Source organism: Babylonia areolata, chromosome 26 (assembly GCF_041734735.1).
Source record: "Babylonia areolata isolate BAREFJ2019XMU chromosome 26, ASM4173473v1, whole genome shotgun sequence".
Lineage (NCBI taxonomy): Eukaryota > Metazoa > Mollusca > Gastropoda > Neogastropoda > Buccinidae > Babylonia > Babylonia areolata.
This window is the reverse complement of record NC_134901.1, coordinates 33,009,896-33,033,609: the sequence shown is the minus strand read 5'-3', so window position 1 is coordinate 33,033,609 and position 23,714 is coordinate 33,009,896. Positions and strand designations below refer to the sequence as shown.

The 23,714-nt window shown below is 44.8% G+C and overlaps 1 protein-coding gene across 4 annotated transcripts in view; it reads right to left on the bottom strand.

The window, feature by feature from the left end:
• LOC143300518 (nuclear receptor coactivator 5-like) overlaps positions 1-22,686 on the bottom strand; it is a 57,954-nt gene extending 35,268 nt beyond the window's left edge. Inside the window, exons 1-4 of one of the 4 annotated variants that reach the window (XM_076614256.1) lie at positions 22,551-22,686; positions 18,208-18,542; positions 16,745-16,855; positions 16,070-16,169 (exon numbers count right to left, since the gene is read on the bottom strand). In XM_076614256.1, the coding sequence (XP_076470371.1) occupies positions 16,070-16,169; positions 16,745-16,855; positions 18,208-18,514 (518 nt within the window). In that variant the 5' untranslated portion in view covers positions 18,515-18,542; positions 22,551-22,686. Of the gene's footprint in view, positions 1-16,069; positions 16,170-16,744; positions 16,856-18,207; positions 18,543-21,974; positions 22,136-22,247; positions 22,456-22,550 lie in introns of those variants that run through there. The other 3 variants (XM_076614253.1, XM_076614255.1, XM_076614254.1) reach the window with 3 other exon arrangements.
• Positions 22,687-23,714: the final 1,028 nt, after the last annotated feature.

Sequence of the window (23,714 nt, the reverse complement as noted above, 5' to 3'; positions counted from 1 at the left end):
TCAGCACAGGAAAGCAGGCCCAAATGAGGAGACTGGTGGGTAAGTAAAAACATTTGAACTGTCTTCTGCCACAATATGCAAATGACGATGCCTTTATATAAATTAACTGAAAGTACATTGTTTCATTTCCTGACTCCGTACAAGTTTTGATTTTGTTCACAATGTTTGTTCAAGGTCGAACTGCAGATCAACAACAGTGACTATTATAGTGTTATTTTTTAGAGTTTGAGAATGCAATTGCGATTGTTTTGCAGGAGAAATAGAGAAATCTACAAAAGCCAATAAGTCAAATGACCGACTGACTGCCAAATCAATGGGTCATTTCAAAATTGTATGTGTCAATCCTAAACTCTGCACATATACACATACATATTCATACACACATATACAGATATACTCGCACACATACACACACACACACACACACACACACACACACATATATATATATAGTATACACATACACACACATACAAAAATACACACACAGATATATACACACACATACATACATACATTTTATACGCATAAATAATAGTAACTTTCAAAAAATCTTCCAGCACACGGTTATCACAGTAACATCATCATCTTCCAGTTTCCACTGCTATGTCAAATCCCCACAAAAGTTTCTCTCTTCCATGGTCAATTAATACGAAAGTGTGGAACAGCGGAACGCAGGGCGACTGCTTCGCTCATCATACTCAAATCACACAATGTAGTGGTTGAATATTTGATTCACATACACGCTCTCTCTCACCTCCCCTCTCCCTCTCCTTTCTCTATCTCTCTCACACACTCACACCCACTCCCTCCTCCCAAAACACACACACAAGCTTACACTATTAAATGTCACATACACACACACAAAAAAAAGGTGAGCATCAGCATACAGTTATATGTCTGACATTTTCATGGATAGATTACATACATATATATACTGAGCAAACTACAGAGGGATAATGTACAACCTTCAGGCTGGCAAAAATCTGAAAAAACAAGAACAAAAAAACATGGGTTTGGAAGAGTACAGCCTATGCAAACAGGAAAGGGATACACCTCAACAACACTGCGAGGTCAGCCCAACTGAGCATAATCAGTCTGGCCCCAGCCACCTCTCCACTCCCGATAGAGTGCACCAGAAGCTCTGGCAGCAACTGTCAATCCCCAGCTCCCAAAGACAGCATCACTCAAAACACAATGGAGCTCTTTCACACTCTTGGATGTATGCTGCCACTAACTCACTCCGGATGAATAGTTTTCTCCCTTGCTTTCCCTGCTGACGACCCATTTCTTGGGGTTAGGGACAAAAATCACAAAAAATACAAAACACAAAGTAACTAAATGAAACTCCCTGTACTTGACCCACTGACCCCTCTCCTGATGTCATGTGTACGCCCACCCCCCTCCCTCTCTTCACAGCCCTCAAAAGCTGAGTCACTGTCAGTACCTTCTTGCTGGTAGCTTTCTTCACTGCAGATACTTTATTCAATGTCTTCATCATCCTCGTCTATGTCAAAACCTTCAGTTTGAAGCATTTCAATCACTTCAGCAGCAGTAAAAAGCCACTGTCATGATCTAGTTTGCTCCAAAAAATTCCACTTGTATTGTCTGCGAAGCCATTTTCAATACGTATGCAGATTAGCTTGTCATGTGGCGTACCAAGGACAAAGGTCAACGGCTGCCCAGCGAGTGTATAGTTACAGAACCTCATGAAGAAATTTTCCATTCGACCCCTGACATGTTCACAGTGCCTGGTGTAGCTGCGATTTTTACGCTACCCCATAAGGAAAACGTGGAAACAATTTTAATTGTCGAAACCGCTATAGTGTTCCGTTGTCCTGAATGCTACCGTATGTCTAGAACACTATAGGTAATAGCATTCCATTGTCTGGAGTGAGTTAATGGAACCACAAAAGCAGCCAACTATGGGCTTGGTTGAAAAAATAGGTAAATAGGAAAAAAGAAAAACTAACAATGAAATGAAATGAAATTATGGTGCTTAGAGCCTCGCCGACCACTAAGGCCATCTCAAGGCTATCGCCGCGTCAATAACTACTACAAGGATAAAAAAACAACCAATTAAAATGAGTCACCACTTCAAACTTTCCACACCAAAGTTAAAAAAAACTTCCATAGTTTAAAACCTTCAAATCTGGTTAAAAATGTTCACTTCTTTTAAGAAGTCCATCAGCGCCCACGGAGGGACATCACGAAACAAAGTCTTCAAAGAAACCGCCGTGTAATGTCTGCGTCTAACGTCATGCAGATCCCAACAGTCAAGGAGCACATGTTTCACGGTGAGAGGCTCGTCACAGGGAATGCATCGAGGGGCCTCCTCCCCCTTCAACAAGTAAGAATGAGTAAAAAAAAGTGTGCCCCGTACGCAGTCTGCACAGCACAGACTCCTCCTTTCTGTTCTTCACCCCCGAAGGGAGGGTCTCTTTTAGGTCCGGACGGATCTGGAAGAGCTTGTTGTCCGTCTGGGTGTTCCACTCCTCTTGCCAAAGATCCTTAACGTAGGTGTTCACCTTCCGCTTCATGTCTGTATATGGCACTAAGGATCTCGACAATTCTTTCTTTACAGCGTTCCTGGCCAGCAGGTCCGCCCTTTCGTTACCACGAATGCCAACATGTCCGGGAACCCAGGCCAACACAACCTCGTATCCTTTCTTCGTTGCAAGAGTAAGTTTCATAAAATTCCAGCAGTTTGGGATGAGTGATATTCCTGCAGGCTATCGCCTCCAGGGCTGACAAGGAGTCGGAAAAGATCATGAATCTCTTTTGTTTCGAAGAGAGAACCATTTTAACCGCCAGAACCAGTGCAGTCAGTTCAGCAGTGTACACCGAGCTGTCAGACAGGATGTGTTCCGTTGAGGGCCGGTCAGGAAAGGCGGGACAGAACGCAGATGCGGCGACTCCGTCCTCTGACTTGGAACCGTCAGTGAAGATGCTTTGAAAAGTGGGGAATTTGTGGCAGAGTTCCGAAAAGTAAGTTCTGTAGGCCAGGGAACTGGTGGTGTCCTTACAGTACGAGGCCAGATCGAATCGGACCTCAGGTGTTGTAAACGTCCACGGAGGGCTGTCAGGGAACTTAGAGAAATCCGAGATGCCACCGACATCCAGATCGGCCTTTTCTAAGTGCGGCTGAATGCGGAGTCCGAGAGGAGGTATGCAGTTTGGGTTGTCTGTAAATTTCTTATTGAAAGGGTTGTTGAATACAGCGTCATAAGCAGGGTTTGTAGGTTCAGAGAACAATTTCAAATAATAATTCAGGGTCAGCTTCAGTCTGCGGTTGGAGAGAGGCAGTTCCCCCGCCTCTGTGTACAGGCTGTGCACAGGGGTGGTGCGGAAAGCACCTAAGCTGAGACGGAGCCCTTGGTGGTGTACAGGGTCCAACAGTTTCAGGTAAGATGGTCTGGCCGAGCCGTATACTACACTTCCGTAATCTAGTTTGGACCGGACCAGGGCTCTGTAGAGGTGCAAGAGAGTTCTCTTATCAGCACCCCAGTCCGTGTGTGCCACAACTCGAATGATGTTCAGGGTTTTTTGGCAAGATATTTTCAGCTGTTTAATATGGCTGAGGAAGTTCAGCTTCTGATCAAAGACGACCCCTAAAAATTTGGCTTCCTTGACCGCCGGGATGGTGGATTTTCCCAGACGGATTTCAGGGTCCGGATAGAACTGGCGAAAAATTATGAAAATGGATGCATTCAGTTTTGGAGGACGAAAATGTGAAGCCATTCTCCTCTGCCCAACACTGGATTTTGTTGACGCAGAGCTGAAGCCGTCGCTGGATGCTGGCATACGTGCTGCCAGTTGCATATAAGGCAAAATCGTCCACGAACAGCGAGCTGTCCGATCCCTTCTGAACAGATTGAACTATGTCATTAATTTTGATGCTGAAAAGAGCCGGCGACAGGATGCTCCCTTGCGGGACACCCAGCTCCTGCTCGTGAATGTCGGACAGGGTGGTGCCGACCCTCACCTGGAATTGTCTGTCTTGCAAAAAATTGTGGATGAACTGGGGCAGGTGTCCTCGGAAGCCGAGCTTGTGCAGGTCCGAGAGGATTCCAAATTTCCACATGGTATCGTAAGCTTTCTCCAAGTCAAAAAATATGGCCACCACATGCTGTTTGTTTACAAAGGTATTTCTTACAGTGGTTTCCAGACGAACCAGATGGTCAAAGGTAGAGCGATGCTTGCGGAAACCGCACTGTTCTTTCGCCAGAAGGCCGTCGGTCTGTAGTTTCCACATCAGTCTACCGTTGACCATCTTCTCCATCAGTTTGCAAATGCAGCTGGTCAGTGCTATTGGGCGGTAGTTGGAGGGGTTCGAGGGGTCTTTTCCCGGTTTCGGCAGCGGGATTATGAGGGCTTTCCGCCAGGAGGGTGGAAAAAAGCCTGTGACCCAGATGTGGTTATAAACTTTAAGCAGGGTGTCCAGACAGGTTTGGGGAAGATGCTTTAAGAGTTTATAATGGACCTCGTCCATTCCTGGACAGGAATCCATACAGGTCTGAAGGGCAGATTTAAGTTCATTCATTGTGAAAGGGACGTTGTAATTCCCTGTGTTGTCGGAAAAGAAGTTACAGGGTGTTTTTTCTGACAGGTTTTTGGTTTTAAGAAACCGAGCAGATTTGTTAGCAGATCTCGAGTTCTGTTCAATTGTGGAGGCAAGCAAATTGGCAACTGCTTTCTTCTCTGTGACCAGAGCGTCTGAAAGTTTAAGATGATGAAAGGTTGGGCATACGTTTTTGCCCTTAATTCTTTTTAAAACCCTCCACACTTTCTTCTTGGGTGTGTTGGAGGTTAAGGAAGAGCAAAAATCTCTCCATGACTTTCTCTGGCTCTTTTTAAAAACATACCTGGCTTTCGCCCTCAGCTGTTGATGGGTTCGAACGCTATCGGTCTCCGAAAGACGCGTCGCTGCGCTCTCTTCCGAGACTTACGGGCCTCCCGACATTCCGCGTTGAACCAGGGCATTCTTGGCACCTGAGGCTTGGAGGTAGATGATGGGACTGCTGCTTTGGCGCAATCTAAAACGATCCGAGTCAGAGTGTCAGCAGGGTCCTTGCTTTTCAATACTGTTTCTTCCTGCAGCTCCGCTCTTATCTTCATGGTAAAAATTCCCCAGTCTGCTTTGTCATAGTTCAGGCGGTCAGGCAGAGAGTCACCTTCTCCATCTGTGGGGCGGAGGACGACAGGAAAGTGGTCACTCCCGTGCAGATCGTCGTGCACTTTCCACTCGTAGTCCAGGACCAACGATGGATCACAGACCGACAGATCTAAACACGAAAGCTTTCCAGAGGACAGATGAAGGTAAGTGGGAGACTTGTCATTAAGACAGCACAAGTCCATATCGGAAAGAAGGTTTTCCAAGAGAAGACCTCAGGCTGATGTGATCTCACTTCCCCAGAGCGGGGACTGTCCATTGAAGTTGCCCAACAGTAAAAATGGACGTGGGAGCTGGTCGACCAGGTTCATTAGGTCCTGCCTCAGAACACGGACGGCAGGAGGAAGGTAGAGAGAGCAGACAGTGATGGTTTTCTCCAGTGTGACTCTGACTGCCACCGCCTGTAAAGGGGTGCTTAAAGGAACTGTACTGTATAAAAGGGACTTGCGTAAAAAAAGAGTGACACCTCCCGTCAATCCCTCTTGCTTCGGTTGAGCGGGTTTACAAACGGAGTTAAAACCAGAGAGAGATAAAACCTTGCCATCTCTTTGCAGAGTCTCCTGCAGCACCAGAACTGAAGGTTTCAAAGCACAACAAAGCAGCTGAAGTTCCTGTATATTGGCGAAAAAACCCCGGATGTTCCAGTGGATCACTGCCATTAAAAAGGTTAAAAAAATAAAGCAGCAGCCTATTCCATCGCTACCCCCTGCTCCTGTGCTTGCGGTGGCTCAAGGTCGGCCAGGATGGAGTACTTATTTTTAGAATTGAATTTTTCTGATTCCGACCAAGTCGGAATATCCACCACCTCGGCCCTTCCCGATCCCGCCGAGGCCGCAACCCTCCCCTCCTTGAGTTTTGGAGGTACGGGGGGTTTCCGGCCACTTCCACCAGCCCGAGGGCCAGGCAGACGAGAGGCGGGGCGAGGGGGTCCGGGAGGTGGGGTGGGGCGGGAGGCGGACAATGTGCCTCCGCCCGAGGCTTTCCGCTCCCGCCCAGCAGCCCCCGAGGACTGCCGCACAGGATGGGAAGGGGTGGACACGGCGCCTCCACCCAAGGCCAGCGGTTCTAACGAGGTAGGTACGTCGTCCGTCTGCGTCCCTGTGGACGTCGTCTGGATCGCGACGTCCACCATCTTGGGTCTGACGACAGAGGCATACTACGCCTTAGGCGACGCGGCCTCCACCTGTTTCCTTGCCTCAAAGAAGGATATCTTCTTTTCTGTCTTGACCTTCTGATTTCCTTTTCCTTTCTCCAGGCGGGGCAGTCTTTCGATGAGGACGGGTGGCCGCCTCCGCAGTTTGCACAACGGGCTGGACTGACTCAATCGCCCTGGTGCGCCGCCTTCGAACAGGTGCCTCTTCCTCCTTGCATCGGTCTCTCACATGTCCAAATTTCTGGCATTTGAAACATCTTAGAGGGGACGGCACGTACAGGCTTACACTCACCATCAGGTATCCGACTCAAATGTCCTTGGGGACATTCGGGCAGCAGAAGGTGAGGAAGAAAGTGTTGGTCGGGACTCTGTCCGACCTCTTCTTCACCGTCACCCTGTACATGTCGGTCACTCCCTGAGAGGACAGCTCGCTCTTGATTTCAGCTTCAGACACTCCTTTCAACTCTGGGCATCTGATAACCCCCTTTGAGCAGTTGAGACCTTTGTGAGGGGAAACCCCCACCGCCCTATCCACAAAAGTGGTTGCCTTGAGCAGAAGCTGTGTCTGCCTTTTCGACTCTGTCTCCACTAAAAACGCTCCGCTCCCCAGCCTCTTGATGGATTTCAGCGATCCCGCCAGACACTGGAAGCCCTTCTGGATAGCGAAGGGGCTGAGAGCCGACAAGGGCTTGTCGTCATCAGCGTCCTCCATCACAAGCCACGACGGCCAAAATCCAGAGGTCTCAACGACCTCCGAATCTGAGTCGTCTGTTCCCGGTCTCCTCCTTTTTCCGAGTTTAGGGGGGTGTGTTTGTTTAGGATTCATGTTTAATAATTGTAAATTCATCCCTCCCTTACCCACCCACCATGGGGTCCAACTTAGGGGCCAGGGTCAAGGGAACACCAGCTTGACCCCTTCCAGGTTTCGGGAGGGATATACGACCAACAGCCTAGCTCCAACGTGTTCCCCCCCGATCATGCCCAGCTCCCGGGGACAGAGAACCGAGCACTACGGGGGTTATCTTCACTAGCCACTAAACTGCCAGTCTTGACCCAGCCCCACGAAGGGGTAGCCGATTGACACACACGGGCCAATGTGTGCCGCCTGTCTTAGGAGAGGTCCGAGCCAAAAGGATGTGTTGAAAGCAGCGTGCTCTCTCAATCCCCACGATCTCATTCCCCTCCATCACAGGTCGCGCCGCACGGCAAACACGGCGGGCCTGAAGAAGGCCGCAGAGAAAAAAGAATGTGGAAAAGAAGGCTTGATGGGGAGCTGAGGACAGAAAAGAGGCGGTAAAAAGAAGAACAGAGAATAGCGAAAGGGACAGTGGGTCACGTTTAGTTTGGGCCTCACTCACGACCTGTTCGGCATGGGAAGCCCTATCAGGGGCATCAGTACAAAAACCACCACTTATTCAGCCCGAACAGCTACGATGGCTACGTAGGCTGTCAATTCAGACCTGGGACCAGAGCAGCAAACCCCAAGAAGCACTGATGCCCCCGCCGACATAGCTCGCTCGATCACTGGCCACTAAGCCTCCCGACCACGACCACACGGTAGTGACCCTCCCGGGAGAGGGTCAAGAGAACACCAGCCTGACCCCCTCCAGGTTTCGGGAGGAAGTAGGAGGAAATAGAAAATAGAAAATCAAGATGTATCAATCTGCACAGAATAGCAACTTTGAAGCTCTACAGCACTGAAAAGAATAGACAGTTGCACTTCATAATAAAATATCTTGCAGAATACATCACAGAAAGTGCACTGAATTTTTTTCAGGTAGGACAGTTGACTGAATTTTAAGTATCAGAGTCTCAAACTTTGAAAAATCTTCAATTTGACCAGCGGAAAAAAGACTGTTTATTGGGGTAGCATGCTGCAAATATGAATATTTCAATAACTGTCACAAGTAGGACCATGAACTGTTGTGTGTGTATTAAGTGAAATGTCAGCTTTCAAAATAAATTAAAATCCACCTTAAAACTTCCCTCTAAAGTTGGCAGAAAAGGAATGATACCTGATTTTCTCATTAAAAAAGGGTGCATGCTGCAGATGAGACTTCTTCAAAATTTTTGTTTTTGAAAAAAATATTGAAGTTGCAGCCACAATAAGTTACCAATGGTCTAGGCTGATCATCTTCTGCAAAATTACTACATATTTTTAAACGAATGCAACTTGAGAGCATTATACAGAATGGGTAGGTTGATGGGGCATTCCACGACAAAGGTTCCCAGGAGGGAGCAAATATTACTTAAGTTGCTAGCAAAAATGACAGATATATGAATCTATTTTCTTTCAACTCTCTAGTTTTTTCTTCCATCCATGAACCCAGTCATGCCTTTCATTATAGAAGAAACACAATAAATAAGAAAAGGTGGATGAAGCATCTTTATTTCTTCACAAAATGGCATTCACAAGAGAAAATGCACACCAAAAAATCTCTCATTTTTTGGCACTCACAGGTTTCCTGGCATCAGCAATAACATGCTGCTTGCTACCTGAGATGTTCATACTGGCCTTTTTGGATCATGGAATAGGTCTTGCAAACCCTGCCATGAGCAGCTGTTTCTGCAACATGTTAGATACACAGATCAGCTCATAAGAAAGAACAAATGTTATGTTCAATTTAAAACTTAAAACCAAAACCAGAGTTCTCAGTTTAATATATGTTTAGGCTTTTGGCAATTTCTAAGTGTTTTGAGTGGGAGGAAAACACTGTGATAACAGAATTATAAAATGGCATACTAACAGGTAAGTATTCATTCAACAGCAACACAAAATTCACTGCACTGAACTATATGGCCGCATTTACCTTTCACACAATAACTCAGATTGCAGCAACAACTTATGCTTTGACAACTGAGGCTGAATTTTTTGGGGTCTGTCCTTTCCAGTTGCTGACAAGAACTTTGCCATCTACATGTACTATTCATCTTATGGATGTCTTTGTTGCATGCGATTATTTACTCAGATATTCCACTTCAGGGTGCTACATTTCATGACTGAGATGAAAGTATGTCTTATGTATATATGATTACTTAATATTGAATATTTTATTGTTAATATACACATCATACTTAGTATCTTATTCTTTGATATATATTTTGTGTACTCACCTTTATTTGTGTGTGTATGTGAGAATGCATGTCTTAGATATATATCAAACAGGAAATTTTCTGTAGTTTCGTCTGCTCCGCATAGGCGGATAGTAGTTTGCACAGGACAGGAATGTCAGACCCCTGCCGGAGTCTGCACTAGTTGGGTCACGGTTAAGTATGTGTAATTAAATGAATATTTCATTCACAATATGTACATGGTATTTTGCATTTTATCATTTCATGAAATATGTGTTTACTTCCCTTTGTTTTCTGTTTCATGCAGTCGAGATGCACAGCATATCATGGGTTACATGAACACCCACCCCCCACCCCCACCCCCCACACAATTATACTCTCTTAATGGCTGGATTCCTGATAGTGTTATATAGTTTGACTTGACTGAACCTGATGTACAACTTAGGCTATGGGTGTTATTGTACTGATTTTCTTTTTACTAATTTTAGTTTGTTAAAATTGGTGTTAAATTTTTGAAGAAACAGGATGTTGACTGCACTGTTCAAATTAATCATATATCTCTTCACATTACACTTTTTTCATACTCAGACATACACATACTCACAAGCATACATGTGCAAATGCAAACTTGCTCTGGCTCTCTCTCTCTCTCTCTCTCTCTCTCACACACCTACTCCACTGACAGGAAAGAAATGGGGAATGGGGTGACTGGAGAGAGGAGGTGGTGGGTTATATCACTGTCAGCAGTCAGGGATTCTCAGTGGGAGCAAGTGGTCAGTGATTTGGCTCAGTGCCAAGTTTGCCACAACCATTGACAACCCCCCCCCCCCCCCCTGGGAGGGGGGTGGTGGTGGTGGTGGTGGAGAGGGGTTAGTATGAATTGGTGTTCTTGTTCTTTCTGGAATGTGAAAGCATAGTATCTATCTGTCTGTATATATTAATATAAAGTTTCACAGCTATAGAAGCAAAATGCAACTAAAATATCAGACTTCTGTGTGATGTTGAATGAAAAAGAAACCACATTACAATTTTTTACTCACTTATTTAACACTCACCGAATTTGTAGCAGACGACCTAATGCTGTCCAGAGCACTTCCGGTTTTAGGACCGGGTAATATTTTGCTTACTAAAGCAAAAATCAATCAAATATTAGTAATGGGAATTCATGGTCTCCGTTTTAACATGTCCATTTTTCATTCTGTATCAGTAGTTTTTGTGTGTTTTACTCAGAAAAAAATAAATCGTATTCCGATTGAAACACAGTGTCACACTACGAAAACACTGATGAAATAGATCCAAGCTGCTCAGTTACTGACATCGATAAAAATCCTGATTCAAAGAATTTCAGATCAATATTGTGCATGAAAGTGCTAAAGACATTCGTTTTCAAAAATAATATAAAACTTACCGATGAAACTTAAGATTTTCTGGAGAAACAATGCCATTTTTGTGTTTGATGAAGTGCCGCTTTCCTGTGTCGAATGTTGATTGGGCCGACGCAACTGACGAAGTGGGGTACCTGCTTTTGAATCGCTTGAGCAAATTGCTCATGGATCAAAAATCTTAGTTTCGGATACCATTGAAATCAGCAGAAAATGCTCTTTACTGCTCATACAGTATCACGTAGGGTCAGATTTCATTTTCGAACTGCACGAGGCGTTGAAAGATAGCCGAAAATTTCCCCTGACTTTGCGCTCAGATCTAACTACCCTGTTTCGCCCAAGGCTTGGAAAAAAACGCACGGAAATTCTCCTTGAACTTTCGCCTTTCACGGCTTCCAGTTTTTCAAACAGTAACCAGTGAATGGAAAGCAATGGATGCGATTTTTTCCACCGTGTGGTTGAAACTATATTGTCGCGCTCAGAAAGACACCGGCCACCATTGAACAAGGATCGCTGTTTCGCGTTACAGTACACTTCTTTTTCTTCTATCCGCGAACTCATTCACGCATTGCATAAAGCAAACACAGTAAAAATTTAAAATATAGACGATAAATAATTATTTCAGTCGGATAGTTTTTCACAAAATGAAATCAAATTTGAGAAAATGCACTTCAAAATTAGTAAATTTTTTAGGCGTTCATAGGTTTCCCGGCATCGGCCATGGGGGCTGCCGCTACCTACTACCATCAAAACTACAGGATCGGACATGTTGAAAGTAAGCATTTCTGTAATACTGTCATGTTGTTTGCTAAAAATTACATTTCAGTCACTGTATTAAATATTCTAATTTTCAATGCCACCACCTACATTTCCTCCCTACCCCCAATTTTAAGACACTGGCCAATAACACAAACAGTTAAAGTGGAGGGGGAAAGGAGGTATTCTGTGTACTATATAAATCATATAAAGAGTTTTGGACATGGGAATCCATTAGCTGCAATTCTACAGGTGTTCCAAAATGCCATTTTGTGAGGTTTGCTAAAAGTGCCTTAAAAAAAAGACAAAAAAAAGGCGTAATATCTCAAAAAAATATTTTATATACTGTTTTGAAATTTGATGTTATCTGTTTTTCTTTTCATTTTATTGCACTCTTTCAGGCATGTTGCCTTTTGCTAAAATTCTGAAAATTTGGCCAGACCTATCTTAATCATGTGTCACTGTGGGGGGGAAGATTAAATACACATTTTGAGGTGCCGTGGACTCCATCATGCCCAAGAGGGAAGAAAGTGTCTGCGCTGTATCTTGGGAGGAGTGGCGCCAGTGGCTGAGGAGGCCTGCCAGACGGTCCCAGTGATCTGGCGCCAGAGAGACTATCATAGACCGCGTGTCGAATCTCATCCCTAAGAAGTCGAAGGACTGACGTGGGGACAGATCGCATATCTGCTGGTCCATGAGGAAGCCCAGTTGGGAGCAAAGGTCTAGAAGTCTGGCCGTATGACTCAGGCACAGGGCCTGCGACTGGGCCAGGATAAGCAAGTCGTCCAGGTACACACGGAGACAAATGGATTCCGAGCGGACGATGGATACCAATTCCCGCAGCACCTTGGTAGACAGGAAAGGGGCAAGGGACAGACCAAATGGGAGGGCCGGGAACTGGAACCCCTTGTCCCTCCACACGAACCTCAGGTACCGACGGGATGCCGAATGGATGAGTATATGAAAATAAGCATCTTCCAGATCGATAGAGGTAGGCCAATCACCTTGTTGGATGGTCTCCCGAATCTGTGCCTGTGTGTCCCTCTTGAATTTGATTTTGGGGAGGAATTTGTTGAGGGGGGACAAGTCCAAAACTGGTCTCCACCCTCCCGAGACCTTTGGAATCACCAACAACCAGCCGTAAAAACCGGGGCCCGGGTCCGAGAGTTGAGATATAGCCCCATGAGGAGTGGGTGCGATATCTCTTCTTCTAGGATGCTCTCCTGCTCCGTCGAGCTGGGCACCTAAGGAGGAGGAGTGGATCTTAGAGGGGGGAGGTCCTCCACCCAAGACAGCATGTACCCAGACTCTAGCACCGACATAATCCCGTCGTTGAGTCCCAGAGCACACCGCTGATGTGCATGCCGGGACAAGTTTCCTACTTGGAGGGGCTGAACGACTGGCGGTGCTGAATCGGGGCCCAGTCATTGGGGGTGCTGCCTTCTGGCCTTGGGCATGGCCGGTCAGCTTGGACGGACATAAGGTGGTTTATTCCTCTGCCCCTGATTCAGCACACGCTGCCTTGACAGGCGGCGTGGTATATGGAGGGGCCCTGGTGGCCGGTCTCTTCAATGGCATAGAACCCTGGAGCCCATGAGAGGTGTGGGCCAAATATGAGGCCACCTCCCTGTTTGTCTCTGCCCTGTGGCTGACAAAATGGGGCGGGAACTGGCCGAAGAGGGAGTGCTGCTGTGCTGGGATGGACCGCAGGGCAGCCCTCTCCTCCACAGGAATGTTAGAGAGGCTGAAAATGGCATCACGCCGCGCTAGCACAGTACTGAAGTGAAGGCTGGTAGCTGTGTCTGCAGCTGCCGTGAGACCAGATGCTACCCTATTGCCAAAAGCGTGTAACCTCTGGTCGGTGAAGAGGCCCGGCAGGACAGAGGAAGGAGACCCCTTGTCCTGATTAACCGGACACTGTTCCCACAGCTCATTGGCCCTGTGAAAGAACGTGTCGAAGGTGTACGCCGTGGAAACCTCGAGGGGGCAGCGGCGGGCCAATTTGTCCCACTCTGCTAACGTTTTAAAGTATAGGTTAGCTGAAGTGGGGAAGGTGGTGCACTGTGAGACCAACATCCTGTCCTGTGCGGAGGGCTCTGCTCCGCTGTAGGCAGGGTGGTCCTGTGTGTACCAGGACCACACCCCTCCCTTGGAGGAATCTTAAAGAAACTTTCCCGGGGAAAAGGCGCCCGGGGCAGAGAGGGACTCCCTGCCTGGAGGAGGGATGGAAGCAGCACCCCTGACAGTGCGGGCTGGCTTATTAAGCCATACCTGCACCATTTCTGGCACTCTGAGTTGCCTTGTGGTTCTGGAGTTAGAGTCACATGGCGTAAGGAGGGTCAAGGGTAACAAAGTAGCCTGAGGGACTGATTCGGCATACGTGACCCTATTGGGGAGGGTCAGTTCGAGCTCGGCAAAGTCCGAGTTTGGTTCAGGCTGGTCCCTAGGGAGGCATGGGCTCAATCTGCCCCCCCTGGGATGTGGGCGAAGAGTGCTCATCTGCTTGTTCGTCCTCATCCGAAGACAGGGGCTCCCACTCTTGTTCGCAGTCCATCCCCTGCTGGGTGCCATCCCAAGTGGATGTACCCACTGGGGCGTCCTGTGAGCTGTGGTCAGCCCAGCGGGATGAGCTGGGACGATCCCGAGCCGGGACCATGGCCGCCACTGTTATGTCCTTGACACCTGAAGCGGGTGGGGAGCGTGTGGACCGTAGGTCCAACCATGCTTGGGATGGTGGGTGCCACACCTTTTCAGAGAGGGCGTCCCTGGATGCAAGAGTGACCCACGAGTGCTGTGTGGGGACAGACACCCACTCATCTCACTGTAGGACCGAGGGCTGGGCAGGTGGGGACTGCCGGCTCCGCCGGGCCGAGTAGGGCCCCTGAGCAGCCGTCGGTCCTGACAAGGAGGCCGTTGTGACCGTGGAGGTCACCTGTGGGTTGACAGAGGCCCGATTTGTGGACAGAGTGGCAATATTGGTCGAGGAGCTCGACCTGACCGACAAGAAGTCGATCCCACTTGTCGGGGCTGTGTGTGTCACCCTGTGAGATGTGCTGGGTTGGGTCCGGTGGGGAGCGGACAAGGGGCTGGCCCTTGGTGCTCCCGGCAACCCAGTGTGCACCCTAGGTGCACCCCAGTACGGGTAGAATGGGGGTAACCACCCGTGGGCACCAGCCATACTGTGACCCGAACCCCAAGGGTCACTGGTGCGTTGACCTCCATGAAGGGAACAACCTGGCCAAGTCGGAGGGAGGTCAGGTCCGACTTGGGTGTCAGTCCCGCCCGAAGACGAGCGGGCTGACTGCCCGGAACCGCCTGACACGCACGGGCCTCCCCCAGCAGGGGAGACAGGCCGGATAGCGGGAAGACCTGCAGAGCAGGTTGCCACGCGCCCCGAATCCCCTCCCGTGGGGAGACTGGGGTGGCTTGGCCCGGGGTGGGCAAAGTAGAGATCCCCCCCCGGAACCAAATTTTTCTCCCCCCCCAAAAGGAGGTGGGGGAGGGGGGTCGACAGAGAAGGGAGGAGGGGGAACAACAATGGGGCACGTGAGGGCCGTCTCCGAGTGAGGACCCGGGTAATGGCCGGGGGCGGCCTCCCCTTGGGAGTCCGCGCCTAGCTGCGAGTCCCCACAGCACGGAGATGACTTGCCATTCACCCTTCTCCCTGCCTCGCGCTGGGACACCTCGGGAGGCGACGCTCGTACCTCTTTCCCCCCGGTCCCCTTCATGACCGTTTTACTGGTACGAACGTCGTCTCCGCGATGAGCGTCTAACGACGCATCGCCGCGGTCCGTATCGGGAGGAATCATGAGCTCCGGGCCTGGGAGAGTCTCTTACCGAGTCTCAATCCCAGCATCATGATTCCCTGCCTTCGTGGTATGGCACACGAGGCATGGAACCCGCGCTTAGGCACCCAGCGAAAATCCGACCCCCAACAGAGAAAGGAAAGACAGGATCGACTTAGAGGCAGAAAAAATCGAACGAATCGAGGGTGCCCAGTCGAATCGAGTACACAGAATGTAAGAATACAATAAACACAAGCCGCATGCAACAAAATAAGGACAAAAGGATACGCTGAATAGCCGAAAAAAGCGTAAGACGAGACAGAGCGTAAACCTGACAAGAGGGCGTGGAGAGCCTTGGCCAAAGGAATGATTAAGCGCTTATAGTTTTTAGAGGCGTTTGATTGGCTGAGAGCGGGTGGGCCCGTCTTTTCACTGTTAGCCGCGCGAAATTTGGCCAAGCAGAGCAAACCAATAGGCCTAGTTTGCATCAGTTTGACATGGTACAGTATATGACACCAAATACACATTTTGAAGTGCCTGTTTGTATTTGAAGTGTCACACACACACATGCGCACAAACAAAATAACATAATGAACTACCTGTTTTTCAACTACAATAGAAAAAGAACAGTTTTTGTTGTTGGGTTGGGGTTTTTGTTTGTTTGTTTGTTTATCTAACACAACCAAATTGAATCTAGTGGAAGTTAAAGAGTAAAAGACATATAAACAATTATAAGACATTGAAGTACCTGTTGTCACCAGGAGGTCCCCCACCTCCACCTCCTCGCCCCATGTTGCTACCACCACCAGCATTGCCACGTTTCCCTCCTTCAGCTGCCATGTTACACTCTGAAGGAAAAAAAAAGGACCTGATCAGGCTGATGTACATCAAAATCAATAAAACAAATGACAATTCTCAAATTTTCTCTTATGTCAGCCACTCTCACTGCAGAAATATACTCTCCCTGTGGAGAACAGTCTAAATTCCACACAGAGAATTCTGTTGTAACAAGAGAACAATACAGCATAATACTGTCTGTATCTTGATAACATTATATTCTCTTCCTAAAATATTTTTTTCCTATAATTTTTTTTTATAATTTTACTTTGAAGTGAGTCACTGGTAATAAAACAGGAAAACAAGAGCTTGCTACACAGTAAATTTACCTAAAATAGTTAAGTATGAAGTGTTTTCATTTCAGTGTTCACAGTTAACATAATCTAGACCCCCAGTTTATATCTGAATTTTTCTTTTCTTTAATTCCAACATAACTTTTTTGCAAAAGGGAAATGAACCACCATCAAAAACAGAAAATCTGATGCAAACCAAGGCCCTGTATTTCAAGTGCCTGGCCAAGATTTTTCAAAACACTTTTAAAGCTTGTTTCAGTGACTATAAATGTAATGTTATTCAGCATACTCACTCAATTTCTTCCCGTGAAACATCATTCCACTGACAGCTTCAACTGCCATTCTACCTTCTTCTTCCAAAGAAAACTGGACAAAACCGTAGCCATTGTGATGAACCAAAGTGTCTGTAAAAAACAAGAAAAAAGTACAACTCATCTTCAAGACTTTTCTTTCAGTTTCTCAGACACATCCTTTTTTATTTAAAAAACAAAACAAAAACAAAAAAAAACCGACTGTAGAGACTTTAGATTTCCATATAAAAAGAAATATCACAGAATACCAATATTTGCTTTTCAAGATCAGCATACCCATTTAATCCAAGAAAGGAATCATGGGGCAAAAAAAAAAGGACACTTAAAAGCACATCATCTAACTAGAAAATTTTAATATTATTGCACAATGTTGTGACTTTCACAATTAACCTTAAATCTTCACTTCTATAAATGTTTATCAAGACTGTATGCATAACCTTTTCTCTCTTGTGTCTTTTGCTAACAATGTCATATGATGTGTTTGGCCCAACACTCAGCTTATAAAGTTATATCACAGATTGACATAAGCATACAGTTGGGCCAACAGCAAAGTGATAGCTGTATGATCAATGGTTTCTCCATTGCAATAAGAAGTTGTTTGCAGCTTGGTCTTTTGTGAAGGACTATGACTCACAAACCAGGAGGCAAGATTGAACTGGCTCTTTGTGCTGCAGCCTTAGGGGCTAGTTGGCCTTTGGGAACCATCCCAACGCTGACTGCCCTAAAATCCTCTTCATTTTGACCAAGAGAGTGGGGATGTAACTTGGGCAAGACACTCTCCACTATAATCAAATTCTAGCCCAGATAGTTTGGACAGCAGTTGCCTCCTCTGCTGTTATGATGGTCAGTGTTGAACACGACTGACTACAAAGTACCATACATACCTATGACATGATCTGACCCTGAACTTTGACTTCTTACCTTGAATTCATGCTGCCACCATGACCTGTCACTGTTTTAACTCTGACATGTCTAAGTTTCATGAGAACTGGATGCAATACATGAGCTCTATCAAGTCTTGTTCAAATCAAAACTCCTTTTTCTTCTCCATCTACACTGTAAGAGTCACAGGAGCACCACAAAGAAGAACTGTTCACCAGATTCCACCAAGTCTGTCAGTTGTGTCTCATTACTACCATCCTACCAAGTCTGGTATCTATACCACTTGCTCTAGCTGAGAAAAGGTCAACATTAAAAACTAAAAAGTACAAAAAAAACCAAAAAAACTTTCCATGCACAGATACAGACACGCACATGCAGACAGGGACAACAAAGACAACTGATTACAATGTTGTTTACATGACTTGCGTTTAAGTTTATTTACACACAGAAGTCAATACTGAATAAGAATCGCAACCTTTAGTTCCATAAAAGACAAATGAATATTTCTTGTTTGTGACAAAATAGCAGTAAATTTCAATTGGATCTTTTGATCAAAAACTTACCAATGACTTTTCCATACTTTGAAAAGAGATCTTGCAATTCTGCATCGCTTGTCTGGTCTGAAGCCAGGTTTGCAACAAACACACGAGAGTTTAAGTACTTGGGCTCTTTGCTCATGACTGGTCGCTTAAATGGTGACCTGGATCTGCGACCTCTGTTGCGGGGTGATCTGGATCTGGATCTGGATCCACTCCGACTTCGACTTCTCTTCAGCCAAGGTCTGTCTTCTCTTCGTCTACCTCTCATGGAATCAGGACTTCGACTCCTGCTCCTGCTATGGCTACGAGAGTGACGCCCAGGCCGAGACATGGTTATGTGTGAAAAGGGTGTTTAAAATCTGCAACGAAAACAGAAAATGATATTTTCAACTCAGCTGCCCGTCTTGTACTGAAATGCCCCAAGTGTGACCATACTCAGTCTGTACTGAAACTGGACCGATTGCCAATACAGTTCAGGACTGATTATATAAACTCTATTAGTCTATACACATTGCTATTATGCTTTCTCTGGTTCTTCACCATACTATCTGATCTCCTCACTGTTTGCATTCTAACAAGACAACTACATTTATCACCAAACAGTTGTATTCTTCAAATTCCCACTGATAAGACTCAGCTATTCGGTCAAAGATCCTTACATTCAATGCCCCATCCAGTGGTACTATTCCTTGCCATAAGACACTCCCAGTCCATTTCCAGCTTCTAAACCAACCTCAAGACTCATCTGTTTAAAACTGCCTTTAATTGATCTACTGATGCCTGCAACAGTATGGGTGTGTGCTTGTTTCTGTTTTCAGTATGTGCTGTTGAGGTGTTGTGTGGGTGGGAGGGAGGAGGAGTGGGACTGATTTTTGGGTGTTGTAGACTTTGGATTTTGCATTAATATGGCGTTGTGGTATAAGCAATTGTTTTTGGATCTTCAAACTGGTTTTAGGACATTGATTTATAACACACACACACACACACAATTTTACACACACACACACACACATATTGTGTGTGTGTGTGTGTGTTAAATATTTGAACTATTGTAATTGTTAAGCGTTTAGAGCAAAATAATTTGATTGGGTGCTACAAAAATAAACTTATTATTATAGTCATCATTATTATTTCAAACAAAAAGAGGATTGAAACTGACTGTGCAAGGCACAATTACAATACCAGGATGCTTTTCTGAGTTTCATCACTTCTCCAGAGCAAAAGTTTCATTTTCTGTAATGGCACAAAAATATTGTCACTGTTGTGAAGAACTTCCAAATGTTGAAATATCTATTTCTTTCAAGAAATGATCAAAGACTGAATAATCTCATTATCAATCTAACTTTCCCTTGCATATATTCATCTTTCACTATCAAAATATTCCTTTCATTGTTTCAAAGTAAAGTTCTGCTGGTATACAGTAGTCATAACAACTTGCCTCCTCACTTTTTTTCTTCTTTTTTTTTTTTTTAAGAGAAGAAGAAAAAAGACCAAGGGTGGAGGGAGGCAGGGGGTTATAACTTCAAAATTACCATGTTATAACTGTCCGAATCAATGGATACTGCAGATTGTCTTTAGATTCTGTGAATAGTGAATACACCTCACCTTGTCTTAGTTAACAGCTATTTTCTTCCAAAATCGAAGGAGCCTTAATCATATAATATTAACAGATGATGTGACCCGTTATCAGTGTTTTTTTGCTCCATAGTCAATGTCAGTGGGTTAAAACTATTGATTGAATTACTTTATAGTTAACAGTTAATTCCTAATTTGATACATTAAATGATTACCCCCTTAGAGTGCCCCAGAACAGAAATTTCTGTCCCCTTCCAATGTGCAAAAATGTGCCCCACAAGGGAAATTTCCATCTGTATCAATGCAGGATTTTTCCTACAGCAAAATTATTAATTCTGTATGGAATTGTCAAGACTGGTACTGTGTTCACTTTCTTTCATTTTACTTTTTTGTAGTGTGCATGTTAGATTTATTATTATTTTTTATCATTACCCTTCATGACAAAAACATAGCTTGGCAAATAGTTGTCAATGAGTATAAAAAATATACGGTTAACTGATTCAGTCACTATATGGTGCAAACCCATGAGACACTCTCTCATCTGTGCCAGTTAGAGAGACGCTCTTTCTGTGCACACTAACAAATAAACCATGCAATAAACAAACAAAAAAAACAACAACAACAAAAAACAAACAAAAAATTCAAACATGGGGACTGTCAATAGTTATGTGTTAACAATTCGGTCAAAAATGTTATTTCAATGATCACCATAATGATAAAATATGTAAAACTAGAATAGTAGAAGATCTGAACTTTTTCTTTTTTCTATATAATAATAAGAGAAAGAAGGATAATGATAATATATATATATATATATATATATTCATATTGCACTAATTCACTAAATAGAGCACTAAAGTACTTTACAAAAACAGGCGCACACACACACACACACACACACACACACACAGTGACACACACACACAAACGGATGAGAAATACAATATGATAACAAATAGGTGGGGTGGTGGTTTCTAAATTAGTTTAAAGTAGGTTTTCATGGAAGACTTGAAAATGAATGAAGTAGACAAAGAGCTCCTGCACAGGGGGTTGGTTCCAGACAGTTGGGTCATTAAAAGAGAAAGAAGGCTAACTGAAGGACTTTGATCTGACAGAGGGGATGGAAAGCAGACAAGCATCTGAGGGAGAACAGAGCTTACAAAATGGGATGTCTATGTGGATCATATCTGTAAGACATCTGTGGGCAATGCCAGAAACAGATGAGAAACAGATAGATCTATAGATACATGCAAATTTGTAGTTGATTCTGTATTGTACAGGTAGCCAATGAAGAGACTGTAAGAGGTATAGGTGACTTGCAGACTAAACTGGCAGCACTGTTCTAGGCCTTTTGGAGATTTCCAAGGTCAGTACTTAGATGAACCAGCCAGGAGACCGTTATAATATCAAATATAATAATCAAGCCTCGACAAGACTAATGAACAGACAAGTGTCATTGTAGCTTCAGTGGAATGGAAATGATGAATGAAAGTGATTTTTCTGATGTTAAGTAGGCTGCTTTACAGATATTGGATACAGGCTGCCCGAAGAAAGAGTAGGATCAAATGTAACACAGAGATAACAGACTGAAGAAGAAAAGGTAAGATCATAAAATATGCCAATGCAGGTAACCCAAGAAAGAGGTCTATTTTGAAATTTAGAGGAAGCAAAGAGCATGATTTCAGTTTTTTCTACACTGAATTGTACCTTGTTCAGTGGCATTCATTGTTTTAAGTCTGCAATGCTTGTGATCATGTTGAGTTCAGAAATGGAACCTGATGTTTGTACTGTAGGATCTGTATTTTATATTCTGATGTTTACAACTGTTATGAACAAGGGATTGTAGCTGTATATGATTATTATTATATCACAGTACATCATGTACTTCAAATAATGTCGTTTGATTTATCATAGTACTCTTCTTTTTTTTTTTAGTAGCAATTATATATACAGATCTGCATTGCAACACGTGGTTCAAACAGTCGTCCCACAACCGAGGGTGGATATCAAAACAGAACATTACTGACATATTCAGTTCACATCACCAGATAAGCATCAAACCATACGCACAACTGTGGCCCATGACTAAAATCATTTATAAAACATTTGATTTGTTGAGTTAAACACACTGAGTGCGTTTTTCACTTTTTGCTTTCAAACTTTATCATTTCCAAAGTGAAAGTGTCGAAAAATGGTTAAGAATTATTTATATTTACATGAATAAATGTAGCATTCATTGCCTTTTCATATTCCTACATTGCAGACACACCATACATTAAATAAAAAACGCGCTTTTGTCTGTTAGTTGTTTTTTCTGTTTCACTTTCAGCAAATCACTGAGAGCCGAATCGGTGAGAGCCGCCATATTGAAACAGAGACGACGTGTGCAAATGCAAATGATATTAACTGTAAATAACTGCCAATGCCACCATGCAAATAAAACAACTTTAGTTGCAAACTAGATATAAATAAATCATGTAAACACTTACTCGTAATCTAAGCAGTTTCAGCGTCCTTGTTTGATCAACCGATAGAGAAAAACAGTGAGCAGGGTTGAAAGTATTGCCTGCCTAAATTTCCGCAAGTTGTAAAGCGTCTGAATGTACGAAACCTCAGAAATTGAGTGCAATCATTCCGTAAGCCCCATTTTAGAATAAAATCTAATTAAAATCAAACATTGCTCGATGATAATAAACATTTGGAAAGAACAATGGGCCTGGATCTTCTTAATATGGCCAATTCCGTGGGCGAGCACGTTTGTATACAATGATTCGTAGTTGTTTTTTTCTTACTGTACACCAAGCTCAGCTCGGGGGACGGTTTGCGGCACTCAGCCTTCTGGATAACAACATCAACGACCTCACCAACACCTTCAATGAGGCAGTCCGTGAAACAGCTGAAGAGGTACTGGGGCGACAGAGGAAGAAACACCAGCCATGGATCTCTAACGATATCCTTGACCTGTGTGATAAGAGAAGATCCCTGAAGAAGACGAAAAACACTAGCCCTAACGAAGCCGCACAGTATCGTGAAACCAATAAACTTGTGAGAAAAAAGATGGAAGAAGCCAAAGAACAATGGATCAGCGACCAGTGTGAGAAGATCGAAAAAGGAATGGAAGGAGGAAACAGCAAATTTGCCTATGCCACACTGAAGAAACTCACCAAGACGCAGCAGAACAAATCGTCTGTCATTGAGGATACCTCAGGCGAACTACTGACAGAAAGCTCCGCTGTTCTGAACAGATGGACACAATACTGTCAAGAATTATACAACTATCCCATACAACCAGATGACAGTTTGATTGACAGAGACATAACACCATCAAGGGAACCTTCACCCCTGCCAGTGTTGAGGGAAGAAGTGGAAGAAGCTGTACGCAGTCTACCAGCAGGAAAGTCACCTGGAGCAGACAACATTCCGGCAGAGCTGCTCAAACACGGAGGGAATGAGCTGGTCACAATTGTAACAGCAATCTGTCAAAAGATCTGGGAGACAAAACAGTGGCCCTCAGAATGGACTCGGTCGCTCATCATCCCCATACCAAAAAAGGGGAATCTCCGCCAATGCCAGAATTACAGGACAATCAGTCTTATTAGCCACACGAGCAAAATCATGCTTCGAGTCATTCTAAACCGACTCAAGAAAGAGGCTGAAGAACACCTGGCAGAGGGACAAGCCGGATTCAGAGCAGGCAGAAGCACAGTAGAACAGATCTTCACCTGCCGATTACTGATGGAAAAACACCTGCAACATCAAAGAGACCTGTTCCACAACTTCATAGACTTCAAGAAAGCCTTTGACAGGGTGTGGCATGATGGACTGTGGCAGGTACTCAGACAGTTTGGCATCGAAGAGGGTCTCACCCAAGTCATTCAGGCGCTGTACAAGACATCCAGCAGCGCAGTCCTCCTCAACAACCAAATCGGAATATACTTTAAGACCACAGTCGGTGT